Source organism: Bubalus bubalis, chromosome 14 (assembly GCF_019923935.1).
Source record: "Bubalus bubalis isolate 160015118507 breed Murrah chromosome 14, NDDB_SH_1, whole genome shotgun sequence".
Classification (NCBI taxonomy): Eukaryota; Metazoa; Chordata; class Mammalia; order Artiodactyla; family Bovidae; genus Bubalus; species Bubalus bubalis.
The window spans coordinates 21,824,072-21,837,932 of record NC_059170.1 but is presented as its reverse complement, the minus strand read 5'-3'; the positions used below and the strand labels follow the sequence as shown (position 1 = coordinate 21,837,932).

Sequence of the window (13,861 nt, the reverse complement as noted above, 5' to 3'; positions counted from 1 at the left end):
ATGTTACCTCATTCCTACATACTTACATATGTACCACAGTGTTGTTTTTGTTTTTTTAAAGAAAATCTTTATTGAGATATAATTCACATACCATACAATTCACTTATTTAAAGTATACAAGATACAAGTCAAATTTTTTTTTGGCTGCACAGGTTGGGGAATCGGTTCCCTCACCAAGGATTGAACCTGGGCCACTGCAGTGAAAGCCCGGAATCCTAACCATTAGGTGACCAGGGAACTCCCCTACAAGTCATTTAAATATGTATATATATGTTTACTTGGCTGTAAAGTCAACACTACAGTCTAATTTTAGAACATTTGTGTGTGCCCTCACCCAAAGAAAACGTGTACCAAGCGTCGGTCACTCCTTATTATCTCCTCCCCCAGCCTTATAAGTAACTGATCTACTTTCTGACTCTGTAAATTAACCTATTATTCTGGACCTTTCATATACATGGAATTATGTGGTCTTTTGTGACTGGTTTCTTTCAATTAACATGTTTTCAGGAGTTATCCATGTTGCAGCATGTTAGCACTTCATTTTTTAGAGCTGACCCATATTATATGAATATTCCACATTTTATTTATCCATTCATCAGTTGATAGACATTTGGGTTGTTTCTGCTTTTCAGCTATAGTTAATAATGCTGCTGTGAACATTTGTGTCCAAGTTTAATTGTGGACTTAACATTTTTAGTTCTCTTAGGTTATCCAAGAGTCTTACGGATTTAGGTCTTACATTTAGTCTATGATCCATTTAGAGTTAATTTCTTATATGGTCTCAAGTATGGTTCCAAATGCACTCTTTTGCATGTGGACATTCAGTTGTCCCAGCACCTTTTGTTGAAAAGTGTCTTCTCTCTTTGTCTTTGCATCCTGTTGAAAATAAGTTGGCCACAGTTGGAAAGGTTTGTTTCTGTACCCTCTGCACTCTTATTCTGTTGAACTGTATGTCTGTCATTATGCCAGTACCACACTGTCTTATTATTTACTGTAGCTTTGTAGTAAGTTTTGAAATGAGAAAATGTGAGTGCTCCAATATTTTGTTCTTTTTCAAGATTCTTTTGGCTATTCAGGGTCTCGTGTATTTCCATATAAACTTTAAGATCAGCTTCTCAATTTCTGCAAAAAAAAAACCACAGTTGAGATCTTGATCGGAATTGTGTTGACTCTATAGATCAATTTGGAGAGTATTGTTATCTTAACAGTATTAAGTATGCTGATCCATGAACATGGGATGTCTTTCCGTTTATTTAAATCTTCTTTAATTTCTGTCATAAATGTTTGTATTTTTCATTGCATAGTCTTTGCACTTCTTTTGTTAAATTTATACCTAAGTATTTTATTTTTTTGATGCTATAAGGAATTGTTTTCTTAATTTTATTTTCAGAATGTTTATTCTGAAGCTCCTGTGTCAATTAAAATTGATTTTTGTGGGTGTAATGATATATTTTCACCTAACAAAATTAACATAGTTTCTTAGTATTCTCTCATGCCCTACCCATATTTGGATTTTCTTGGTTTATTTGTATTAAGATCTACATAAGGACTATATATTACATTTAGTTATTATGTCTGTTACACTTATCTTAATCTGGAGCAACCCCTTTCCTTTTTAGAAACTTTTTTTCATAACTGTATTGTTGAAAAGGCTGGGGCAGTTAGCCTAGAGGAATATACCACATTCTGGATTTGTCAGTCTGCTTCTTCTTCATGGTATCATTTAGCTTGTGTCTCTATCTTCCTTACTTTCCTTTAACTGAAGGTGAACTCTGAAGGACTGGTTCTTAACCTTGATTACACACATAAATCTTCGGAGGAGTTTTTAAAAATAGTGACGCTTGGGTCCTACCCAAGAGATTCTGATTTCACTCGTCTAGGTAGTGGTCCTTAAACTTTCAGTGGGTACCAGTTCATCTGAAGGGCTTGATAAATGTGGATCGTTGGGCCCCACATCCAGAAAATCTGATTCAGTACATCTGGGGTGGGGCCTGAGCATTTGCATTCACAAGTACCAGCTGTTGTTTCTGCTGGTTTTTGAGCACACTTTGAGAATCACTGATCTCTCACGAGGTCTGACTAAGATATTGTAAGTGATATGAATGTGCAGCCTGGCTTAAGAACCATTGAGCTAATGGTTTCAGCCAACAATGATCTTTGTGTAGCTCCATTATTTCATTAGGGGTTTAGAAAAAATTTTTTTTTAATATCAGTTCTTCCACTTCATTTGCTCAAAGTTTTCTTTAAAGAGGAACTTTTCATTGAGAAGGAAATGACAGTCCACTCCAGTATTCTCGCCTGGGAAATCCTGTGGACAGAGGAGCCTGGTGGGCTACAGTCTGTGGGGTCGCAGAGAGTCAGACACAACTCAGCAACGAAACACAACTGCAGCAACGAAGACTCAGTGCAGCCAAAAATAAATAAAGAACTTTTCAAAGAGATTCTTCTAATGATTAAGTTGTAAATTTGGGAAGGAGCCCTTAAAATTAAATACATGTTTTAGTCCTCTTGCTAGGCATGTACACCTAGAAAAAAGGTCAGAACAAAATATGTCAAAATATCTACTTCTGAGTACTGAAATTGTGTGTAATTGTATTTCTCATATTTTCTTTTCTTTAAAAAAAATTTTTTTTCGCCCTGCATAGAATGTAGGTTCTTAGTTCCCTGACCAGTGATCGAACCTGCACACCCTGCCTTGGGAGGTCAGGGCGTTCACCACTTCACCACCAGGGCAGTCTCACGTTTTCTAATGTATAAATAAGATCTTTAAAATCACACAAAAAAAGAACCCCAAATACATGAAAAATCATTTCTTAAATAGTCAAAGAGAAAATGTCATCTCTTCAAATTATTTTTTTTAAGGAAGTAATTTTCATTGTTCTGTCTCTTCTTCATATCTACTGAATAAACAGCAAGCCAGCCTGATTCTCATAGTCCCCTCGACCTCTGTGGTGTTTGTTTTCTGTGTCTCCCATGTTCACACCCTGTTGACATTGTTCTGTCCTGAGGTCTGGAAGGCGTGCACTCAGAGAAGGGCAGGAGATAGTCGTCACCATGGAGAGACACAGCTCAGCGGGTTCCAGTTTCATTGTCTGCCGTGTTCCCTGAGTGCTTCTCAGGCAGAGACTCTTCTCAGGAATGGTCTTCATTCGCAGGGGTCTAAGGGGCTGAAATGCATCTTGTTCTCTTCTTTGTTCTGGTGATTAGAATGTGGAGTTTTCCACCTTGGGCAACAGTCCATAGGATTGGAGGAAGGCATTTGAAATTGTAATCTGTTTTCAGCATTTTGGAAATTAAGGAGCAGGTTTAGCAGTACCAGTGGCCCTCCCCCAAGTACTTAGCACAAGTTCACTGCAGCATAGCCCAGACATTGCCTTCCTCTTTATTTTTAAAAATTATTTATCTATTTGCCTCAAAAACTGTGGGATCTTAGTTCCCTGACATCAAATCCAGGCCCCTTGCATTGGAAGTGTGGAGTCTTAGCCAGTGGACCACCAGGAAAGTCCCTCCCTTCCTCTTTAGTCCTTCCACCTCCTCAAGCTGCTACTCCTTGGGGATAAATGACCTTTCCATATTTCTACGATAGCTGCTGCTAAGTTGCTTTAGTTATGTCCGACTCTGTGCGACCGCATAGACGGCAGCCCACCAGGTTTCCCTGTCCCTGGGATTCTCCAGGTAAGAACAGTGGAGTCGGTTGCCATTTCCTTCTCCAATGCATGAAAGTGAAAAGTGAAAGTGAAGCCGCTCAGTCGTGTTCGACTCTTAGCGACCCCATGGACTGCAGCCTACCAGGCTCCTCTGTCCATGGGATTTTCCAGGTAAGAGTACTGGAGTGAGTTGCCGTTGCCTTCTCCATTCCTACGATAGACCTGCCAGCATACCTAAGAGTGTTTCTCTGTCTCAAGCAGGGGCCAGTGTCATTCATGTCTGTACCCCAGCTCCTAGTATGATCGTAGTCCCGTTGTACCTGCTCAGTAGGTGTTGGTTGAGTGACTTGGCCCTTACCTATTACTTGCTTCATGTGGGACCAGATAGCCAGCACTCCATTCTTGTTCTTTGTCCATCTATTCACCTGTGTATGTGTGCTCTTACAGGCATCTTATTATAGAAAACTTCATTCCTCTGGAAGAAAAAAGTAAAATTATGAATAGATCCTTCTTCGATGAAGAGGAAGATCATTGGAAATTACATCCTATAACCAGACTGGAGTAAGTCACTATTGACTTGTAATGTGGGAATGGGGTGGGCTAGAATGTTGATAAGCTGGAGTTGGCCAGAGGAGAATGGTAAAATGCAGTCTGATTCCTTTAAACTTGGAACCAGTTGCAGCTGTGACTTTGTGGCTGCTGTAAGTTCATGAGGTAAATGTTGGGTGATGAGTGTGGTATTAGGAATTGGGAAACATTATCATAGTGAACTAATGGCCTTTCAGCTTCCCCAGATGTCCAGTGAAGTGTGCCAGGCCAAGGGAGGGGCAGTACATAGGTGTTACCTTATCTGTCAGTCTGATTGTGTGGAGGATTCTCAGTCTCTGTCTGGATCCTGCTGGAAAGATGAGAGAAGTCTGCCAAGGATGTGGGATTGGGGAGTGTGGACAGCTCAGCTTCATGCCTGCTATCTAAGAACTGGATGATGACTCAGAGGCCCTCCAGCTTGAAAGATGCATGATGCTCACACGTGAATCAGAAAGCAATTCAAGCAGAAAATATAGGCAGCTCCCGCCCCATTTACATTTCAGCCCTCAGTCCAGGGAGTTTCCCATTTCAGGTTCTACCTAAAGGAGGCTCAGAATTTTCTGAGTGCTAGTTCCACAGTCCCCATCCTGGGACTGTGGGACACACTCTGGCCTGGGTCTTGAGCACACAGTCCATTTCCAGGAACCAGCAGATGATGAAACGGCCAGTCTCAGCTGTGGGATACAGGAGACCGTTGAGCCAGCACGCAAGAATGTCCATGATGGTTCGTCCAGACGTTCGATACAGGGTGAGAAGATTGTACTCATGTTTCTCTCCTCTCTGTCCTGGAGGAGTTTAAATTTATGTAAACGCTTTGACCCGTCTGCAAAGTCACAATTTGTATCCTGACACTTTTAAGAGGGACCTGAGGACAGCTACGTTAATAACAATTATAACAAGTAATATGTATGATTAATGAATCATAAATAACAAGGTAAAACAGAATGAGATTTAGAAAATTAGGACTAGGGAAGGAGAGAGTACAAACATACTGTAGTCCATGTGGCCAGTACACATTAATAGTGAGTTTCAGAATGGCCTTGTGGGGAGACGGGAAAGAAAGATGTCTAATGACAGGAGATGGAGGTTTGTAAAAGAACTTGCGGTCCTTCCGTTTAACAGAATATGTGTGGGTCATGTAGTTATCTGAAGTGACATAGTTGATAACTAGTTAATGACCCAAGCATATTTTACAGTAAAAATACCAGACAGGCTTCTGTCTATAAGCACTGGCCACGCGCCAGGCACTGTACTCGGCGCTTTGCTGCTCTGTCTGATTGAGCCCTCTCACTCTGTGCGGTCAATCCTGTGGCTTAAAAGTTCAGGTAGCTGGTAAGTGGATGAGCCAGGAGATGCAGGTATTGTTCAGCTATAGAACAATTGGTCCTGAAAGCGCATATATGAATTAAAAAATCGGGTGCAAAGTAAATCAAAATGTGGACTGGTAATTGCTGGTTAATGGAAGCACATTCATTTAAAATTTTCTTCTTTTTGCTTATCTGTATTTTTTATAACCATCCATGGGGAATCTCTACTATATTTATTTATTTAGGCTGCACTGCATGGCTTATGGGATCTTAGTTTCCCCGACCAGGGTTGGCACCTGGATCACAGCAGTGAAAGCACCAAGTCCTAGCCACTGAGCCACCAGGGAATTCTCTGAATTACTTTTATGATGAAAGCTTGTCATTTAAAAATTTTAAGATGTTTTTGAGTCTCCTTTGGCAGCCAGAGCAAGGCAGATTAGGACTAATTAACTCTTCAAGCACTGTTCTTCCTGGCACTGAGTTATTCTGAATAAGGAAAACAAAAGCAAAAAAGAGGTTATCAGATGTGGCTTTATGTTGTGGAAGATGAGGGATGTGTCAGGGATGTCCTCAGAAGCATTTTTCTAGCAGTTTCAGAGGGTGCATATCTTGCCAGTTTATTTCATGTCTTCAGCCTAAAAACATGATTTTAAAGCCAACAAATCAAATACATGGGTTTCCAGGGGGCTTACCTTGATCCAGAGATAGAATTTCAAGCAGTGGCTCTCAGATGATTTTTAGCAATGGACCTGCTCCATTGAGAGACATGTTGTACAGTATCTCGATATATAAAATTGATCAACGGAGCCACTCCATTCTCTCCCCTAACATCCCAGCTAGTTTCCCTCACACCCCCGCCAGGGCCTTGGGGCTTGAACTCCACTGAGTGGAAGGAGCTAGAGGGGAAGATGTGGAGCCATGGGTGTTCTTCCCTCGTCACCCTCGGCTTGGTGTTTAGGGGCTAGGAAAAGGCCCACCGCAGAATATCAAGTGACAGAATCTATCTACAAGGCCAGTTATGAGGCAGACCCTGGTCTGATTTTCAAAATCTGATAACAAGCACATATACTGCCCCCTGCACATACTACATATATGCCCCATACCTGCCTCCTTCCATCTACAGCCAGAAAATTCATCAGAGCTGCTGTAGGTATGGAGATTATTGATGACTACGATTTTCTTTTGCATATCTTTTTGTATTTTTATACTGTCTGCAATAAATAAGTTGTACTTAATTTATTATTTTCTCTTGATTATTCCCCTTAGGGTGCAATACACATTCTTTTTGTTTTTTAAAGGAAAATGGAGAAAAGCATAGAAAGTAAAATAAAAGTCATCTGAAGTGGCACCAGGAAAAAAGTTATAAAACTGCATCGCTTTTTTTAGACAGATCCTTGGTAGGCTTTGAGTAGCAAGCAATCCGAGGTTCTGTTCCTGGGTTTAGATTGTTTGAAGTCCTTTTGTCTGATTGGATGCCATCCTAGCTGTCTTGGCTCTGCTTCTGCAGGCAGAAAACATCATGCTGCTGGAGCTGGACATGCCCAGTCGGACCACCAGAGACTACGAGGGCCCTGCCATCGCCCCCAAGGTCCAGGCCGCATTGGATGCGGCTCTGCAGGATGAAGATGAGATACAGGTGGATGCGTCATCCTTTGAAAGCACTGCACATAAGAAAACCAAGGCCAGGTGAGTGGCTTTGGGGACATGTTTGAACAAGGACAGATGAGGGGAGAGGGTAGCAAATGTGCTTGTTTATCACAGAACTAAGTGGCAAAGCCCGAGTTAACCTCGGTCTGTCTGCATCCACAGCCCAGGCTCTGAACCTCAATTTAAATAACCAGCCACTTAATTTGGTGCTCAATTAGAAATCCTGTCTTATTAAATTCCGGATTAGAAGTTTAAGGAAAATAACTGAGTGCAAAGCCAAAAATGGAAGGAATTTTACCTGCATACTTAGTTTTTTTGTTTTTCCTTCTTACCAATTTGGAGAAGACAGTCAAGATGTAATTTTAATGGAAGAACAATTGCTGAGAATCAGAGTCCCTCCCTGAGGTGTCATCCGTCCATTGTCGGGTCATGTTGGCTATCTGAGAGGGTCACGTTGTGCCAGTCTCTGGTGGTTTTACAATTGAAAGTCCATTAGGCAAGGCCACTCTGAGACATAATGGCCATTGATGGGAAGGGAGGCTTATCTGCATCAGAGACAGTAATGGGATGTGTAATGGACATATGTGCTTGACTCTTGCAGGCCTAAAAGTGGAAGGAAGTCGGGCTCCTCCTCCTCTTCCTCAGGAACCCCCGCATCTCAGCTTTATCCACAGCCTCGGGGGCTAGTTCCAAAGTAAAGCCACTTCCCCCTCTCCCAGGTTACAAACAGCCTTGCCTTCTGGGAGAAGAGACAAGCAAAAACCTGCAGAGAGGACTTGACCCCAAACTCAGAACCATTCCCCTGGGGAAAAGCAATGGCCTCTTCACCGATGAACCAACTTAATCTGGTTGAACATGCTGGTCGTAAGATGGCACTCAGCTCCTCTAGGACTTGTCCTTTAATTAGCATCTCAGAACTGCCTGGATAAGGTAAAGTGTGATAGCTGGAGTGGAAAGCAAGAGAGTGACCGGTGACCTTGCTCCCCTTCTCCCTTGCCACCTCCTCTCCTTTTCCTTGCTGTCCCATCCTCTCCCCTGTACTTTTCTAGCCTGTTCTTTATACTGGGCTCCCTTCTTGTTGAACAATAGGGCAAAATCAGGAGTCACCTCAGCAGACCAACTCTTTGGAGCCTCAGGATAAAGTGGCAATGAGTCTGAAAAGCGTAAGTCCTAGAACTTGAGCAGGTGCTCGTTCTTATAGGTAGAAAATGAGAAATCTCATTTGGAGCTAAGCCTCTGAGGGGCACGGTCCATGCACCTCATTAAGAAGTGGATCTGCTTTTGGGATCTGCTGAAGGAGCAGATATTTTCCAAGGAAGCTGCCAACTTCTGCTCCAGAAGGATTCCATGTCAGAAGCAATAGAAATAACACTTCCTCTGCCTCCTTGGAGAGTGTAGGGAAACAGCTTCTTTAGAACCTCAAAACCATGACCATCTTATCCAAGACGTGAATCTGTAAGCTGATGCCATGTCCATACGCCGTGTCACTTTGCTCTTTATTGGTCACCATCTATTCCCATGCACATTCTCTGAGCGAACCTGCCTGGGCCCATGTTCTGCAGTGGGCCTGTATTTTGGGCAAAGAGAGGCTGTCTCTGCCTTCTCTGATGGGACCAGAGCTGGGGGCACGAGACACAGAGAAGCACTTCTGCATCCCCTGTTTTGTTCCATCCTTGCATAGAGAGCATTGGGGTGACGAGGTAGGTGCCAAGATGGTGTTGTGAGGCTCGGTGCAGTGGCAAAGGAAGATGTGACAGCTGGAGCGGCAGAGGAGTCCTGCCTGCCTCCAGCAGAAGACTCACCGAATCCTAGAACTGAGGCTCCCCCCAGGCAGAGCCCGGGGCGGTAGCGAGGCATGGCCGTGTGATTGAATAGTTCAGAGGAGTTAGGAGTTCCCGTTTACGTATACTGGTTTGGTTTGTAAGTTTTAGTTCTCTGTATTATTGAAATTCAGAATTTGGCTTTATGTTGGTCATTAGGTGGATGTTACTCATTCCCCCCACCATGAGAAACTTATAAGTGTGTGTGGGTGTGCAAGCACAGTGGTGCCTATGTTCTTTGAATGTGTCGTGTGTGTCTGTAAGAGAGAGAGACCAAGAACTTGCCTGACTTTAGAAATACACTAATGTGCAGTTGTTGCCTTTGTCTGTATTAAAGGCCCGCTGAATGACTAATCCAGGCTGGAAGCTCCCACGTGGGGGTCTGAGTCCACGAGCCAAGCCTGAGGGGACAATATGTGTCCCTAGTCGGCCACACCGGTGCACCTTGCTGGCACCGTGCCTCGGGAAGGTGGCGACTCAGTGGGCCTTGAGTTATATTTTTAACTCAGCTGCTCAGTTCCCAGGGCACATTTCTGGATCAGAACCCGTGGGAAAGAGGAGGTACCGAGTGCAATGTCTTAGCGTCCTGCAAATGGAGATCGGTCGTCTACCAGCTTATCTCCTGCTTAGTAACCATTCTTTCTGAACCCAGGGCCCTTTTCAGCAATTCGTGGAGCATAATGGAGGCATCTCTCTTCTTTCTCGGGATCAAACTCTGTTCTTTATTATTTGCTAACAATGTCCCTGTTTGAACAGGAACCATATGATGGGGTGGGTAGCCTAAGATGGTGACCTGCTGGTTACACCTGTCTCTTGCACTACATTTCCTTGAAGCTGAACAGAATCAGACCTGAATCTGATCTGTAGGCTAAACATTTCCATCTAGGAAGTCTGAGAATTAAAAATTGCAGATAACCCTGTAGCTGAATACGGATGTCTCAAGGTGACTGTTCTGACCATGGGTGGTTGAATGACCATGGAACTTTTCTAAGAAGGCAAAAGAAGTAAGCCAAGTTGACAGGCAGGGTCATGAAAACAGGCCTGCCTTGTACTCAGCTGTGTTCATCTGGTGGTCTGTGAAATGAAGAAGAACACTTGGCTGGAGGTTGAGTCTCCGTTGCTTTTCTTCTCTCAAAATGGATCCGATAAATATTCAAATAGAGGAGCGTGTCCTGCTGCCACCAGGAAGCTGCTGCTTTGGGCCATGAATTGAGCCAAAGGTGTAGACCTACCAAGATGACCGAGGGACCAGGTTTTTATTGTCTGTAGTCATGCTAGAATGTTTCAAGCCCTCTGAGCACCTTCACATCAGCAGCAACTAATGATATCTGGCAGCAAGGCCCCAGGATCTAATAAGCTCATCCGAGAGGAGTTTGAGACAAACGTGCAACTGCCCGCAGGAATGTATCTGGTTTCAGATTTCAAATCCCGTGTCTCCCAGGCCCCTGGATTCAGAACTCAAGGCCACAAATCAGAGGCATGAAGCACTTTCTTAAGACTCCACCCTGACATTGGATGGCTCCCCGTCGAATGCCTGCATGCTGCTTGAATGGCACCACCCGCATCTCCACGACCACGGGCGTCAAGAGAGTTGCTCAGCTCCGGCGTGGGCCACGCTCTACTTCTCCTGTGTGACTCTTGTAAGTGCCCCTTCACTGAATGTAGAATCGTTGCCAAGTTTGTGAGAAGTGTCCATTCCCGGTCAACGTGGGATATCAGTCCAGCCTCACATTTCCCACTGGAGGTCAAGGCTCGGTGTGAACACCACCTTGGGCCATCTCAGCACCATCAGTGGACGAAAATGGGGCTGCTAATACACTCTAAAAGCCATAATCAGAATGCTCAAAAGGACCTGGATAAACAGCGGGCCTGGCTACTGTCTGTCGTGCAGGGTTGTGTCTTGCACTGTTTGGAAATCTGCTCCCGCTCCTCCCTGCCTTCGCTTCCTGAATGAAATGCTTCTGAGGTTGTTTATTAAAGTGATCCTGGGGCAGGCAGGAGGCAGTGGGCTTTATGGCTCCTTGGAGTTACTGTTGATCTTGACCTTCTCTTTGGCTACCTTTAGACAAAGAATATGCCAATACTTGGGGCTCTGAGTTTTATAGTCAATATTTATTTGTATCATCTCTTTGTCTAGGAATGTAAAAGTGACTCTAAACTAAGATGTGTAATAAAAATCAGATTTATTGTACCTCCAAAAAGGTGTCCTCATAAATGACTGATGCTTCTGAGAATGACATGCTGGTGGCTGACACACCGCCAATTTCTTTTAAGCATTTGTATGTTTCTAGTGGAAGGACGGTGGGGGTGGGACATGGAGACTGAGTTGGAATGCTGGCATTTAAAAAATATAGCAGCAAGGTAAAGGGACATGGAATGAAAGAGTGACAAAAGAATGCTTTTTGTGGTTTTCCATGGAAGTTCCTAAGACAGGCATGAAATTACTTTTAATTTCTGTGTTTTGTTTTTTAATGTTTCTTTACATTTATTATATACTTCAGAATATACATTTTTTAACAAAAATATTTTGTTATTTACTATCAAGAAAAAATTACCAGAAATGAGTGACTCATTGGTCTTATGGTTTCTTATGTGCTCAGGCCTGCTGGAGTGTCTCCCGCCCCAGGATGGAGGGGGGGTCATGTACCCTGTGTGAGGAGTGGAGACTCAATAGAAGGAGCTCAGACCCTGGACTCTGAGCTTGGCTTGAATCCTGCTAGTGCCTGTGCTTACTAGCTGTGCAACTATGAGGGTTTTAGTTTTTCTCTCTAAACCTTGGTGTGTGTGTGTGTGTGTGTGTGGAGGAGGGGTCCTTGTCTGTAAAACAGGGTCATAATCACACCTGGAAGGGCCACTGTAAGGATTAGCATTGCATTTAAAGCAACAAGTACACAAGTATGTGGATGAAAGCAGACATTTTCAAATGTGGTTATTGGGAGTTCCCTGGTGGTCCAGTGGTTAGGACTCCGCACTTTCACTGCTGAGGGCCTGAGTTCGATCCCTAGTTGGGGAACTAAGATCATACAAACTGTGATGCGATTCCCTCATACCCCCAAAGCCCCCACCCCACCCCCACCACCCCTAAATAATAAAATTATTTGGTTAGTGCTATGACAGGGCCCTGGGTTCAGAAGACACCATGAACAATTTGTATCCTAAGAAACTAGAGGCTAGTACTGGGTATATTATGTTCAGAAACCCCTAGGCCTCTATAGAAAAGCGGCTAATCACTTAACAAATACATGTTGAGTATCTCCTCTGTGCCATGCTGTTCCAGGAACTGGATATAGAGATGTGAGCAACACAGTCCCTGCCCACACACAGCTTGTGCTTGCATGGGAGAGGGAGGTGGGGTAATGCTAACCAAACGCACCTGAACGTATAATAACCAATCATGACAAATGTCATGAAGTGATATTATAAGAGAGTAATAGGAGCCTGATTTGGATTAGGTGAGTAAAGAAGGGAAGGGCTTTCTGAAGAAATGGCATAAAGTGAGATCCAGAGGACAGAGTTATTGGGACAGGAATAAAGAAAGAAATTTGTTCAAAGAGGGGACAGCACCCGTGAAAGCCTCATGTAACAGCTAGGATTTCATGGGGAGGTATCTGCAGTCCTTTTCTACCCTCACTAGGGGGAAGCATGCAAAGCTACCATAAAAAAGATTATAGTATAGGACTTTAAAAATAGGTATACCAACAAGAAAGGGAAAGAACACAGGACAGTGGTTTATGTGATTAGGCAAATGATCCTTAACTCTTCAGAAGGTGCCCTCAAACTACATGTAACGTCCCTATAGTCCCCTTTCTTTCCCAAAAGAGTTGAAAATCATAGGTTAGCCTAGCCTACATAGTTAACTATTTTAGAATAAAATCAAAACTCATTAGCCAGAAAGCAAGGGTTCAAAGTGTGATCTGAAGAATTATGAGTGTGTTCTTGACAGTGACAGAGCTCTGGGTCGGTCAGGGGCTAACCTATCAGGGGAGGTGCAGGGCAGGGTTGCTGAGCAACTTGGAAATTCCTGCTGACTCCCCAGGTTGTCTTCTCATCTTCTGGATTGTTTCAAGGAAAAAAAAACAACCAAGGAACTACTCAAACCTCGTGTTACAGAGTAAGAAGTATATAGTTGGTTTTTGTCCCCCAGAAAACTTCTACAACCCCTGAAATTTCCTTAATGATAGGAGTAACTTTTGGTGTTTCTAACAAGCCCCTTTCAGCCACACCAGAGCTTAGGCTAACAGAGTGACCTATGGATAGCTTCGGGGGTGGAGGTTGGTTGCCAGAGGAACCGATCATGTGATTGATTAGTGTTGGAACTTTCAGCACCCCTCCTGACCTCCGGTAGGGGAGAGGAGCTGGAGATTGAGTTAATCACCGGTAGTCAATGATTCAGTCATTCCAGCCTGCCTAATGGAACCCATCCATAAAAGCACCTGAATGATGGGGGTTTGGAGCGCTTCCAGGCTGGTAAACTCACGAAGGTGCCGGAAGGATGGCGTGCCCGAAGAGGGCCAGGAGGCTCCATGCCCTCCCCTGACCTGGCACTGTGCAGTTCTTCCATTTGGATGTTCCTGAGTTGCATCAGTAAAACAGTAATGGTAGTTAAAGTGCGTTCCTGCGTTTCTGTGAGCCATTCATTCTAGTAATTATTTAACCTGAGGAAAGGATTGTGGAAACCCTCGGCAGTTACAGCTGGTCATAGGTCCAAGTGGCAACCTGGAACATTGGACTAGCCTCTGAAGCCGGGGGCATTCTTGTGAGACCAAGTCCTTAAATACTGGGAGTTAGTGTCAGTATTGAAAATTGATTTGCAGGACACCCTTTTGGTGTCTGGAGAATCAGAGACTTATTG

The 13,861-nt window shown here is 43.7% G+C and overlaps 1 protein-coding gene and 1 non-coding gene across 5 annotated transcripts in view; both read left to right on the top strand.

Annotated features, from left to right (window-relative positions):
* KIF3B (kinesin family member 3B) overlaps positions 1-11,210 on the top strand; it is a 37,819-nt gene extending 26,609 nt beyond the window's left edge. For all 4 annotated transcript variants that reach the window (XM_006064410.4, XM_006064411.4, XM_006064412.4 and 1 more), the window contains 4 exons: positions 4,095-4,208; positions 4,878-4,983; positions 7,050-7,228; positions 7,791-11,210. In XM_006064410.4, coding sequence (XP_006064472.3) covers positions 4,095-4,208; positions 4,878-4,983; positions 7,050-7,228; positions 7,791-7,887 — 496 coding nt within the window. In that variant the 3' untranslated portion in view covers positions 7,888-11,210. The remainder of the gene's footprint in view (positions 1-4,094; positions 4,209-4,877; positions 4,984-7,049; positions 7,229-7,790) is intronic.
* Positions 11,211-11,949: 739 nt separating this feature from the next.
* Positions 11,950-12,022, top strand: TRNAE-UUC. The gene has a single exon. It is a non-coding gene; the product is annotated as a tRNA-Glu (tRNA).
* The last annotated feature ends 1,839 nt before the right edge of the window (positions 12,023-13,861 follow it).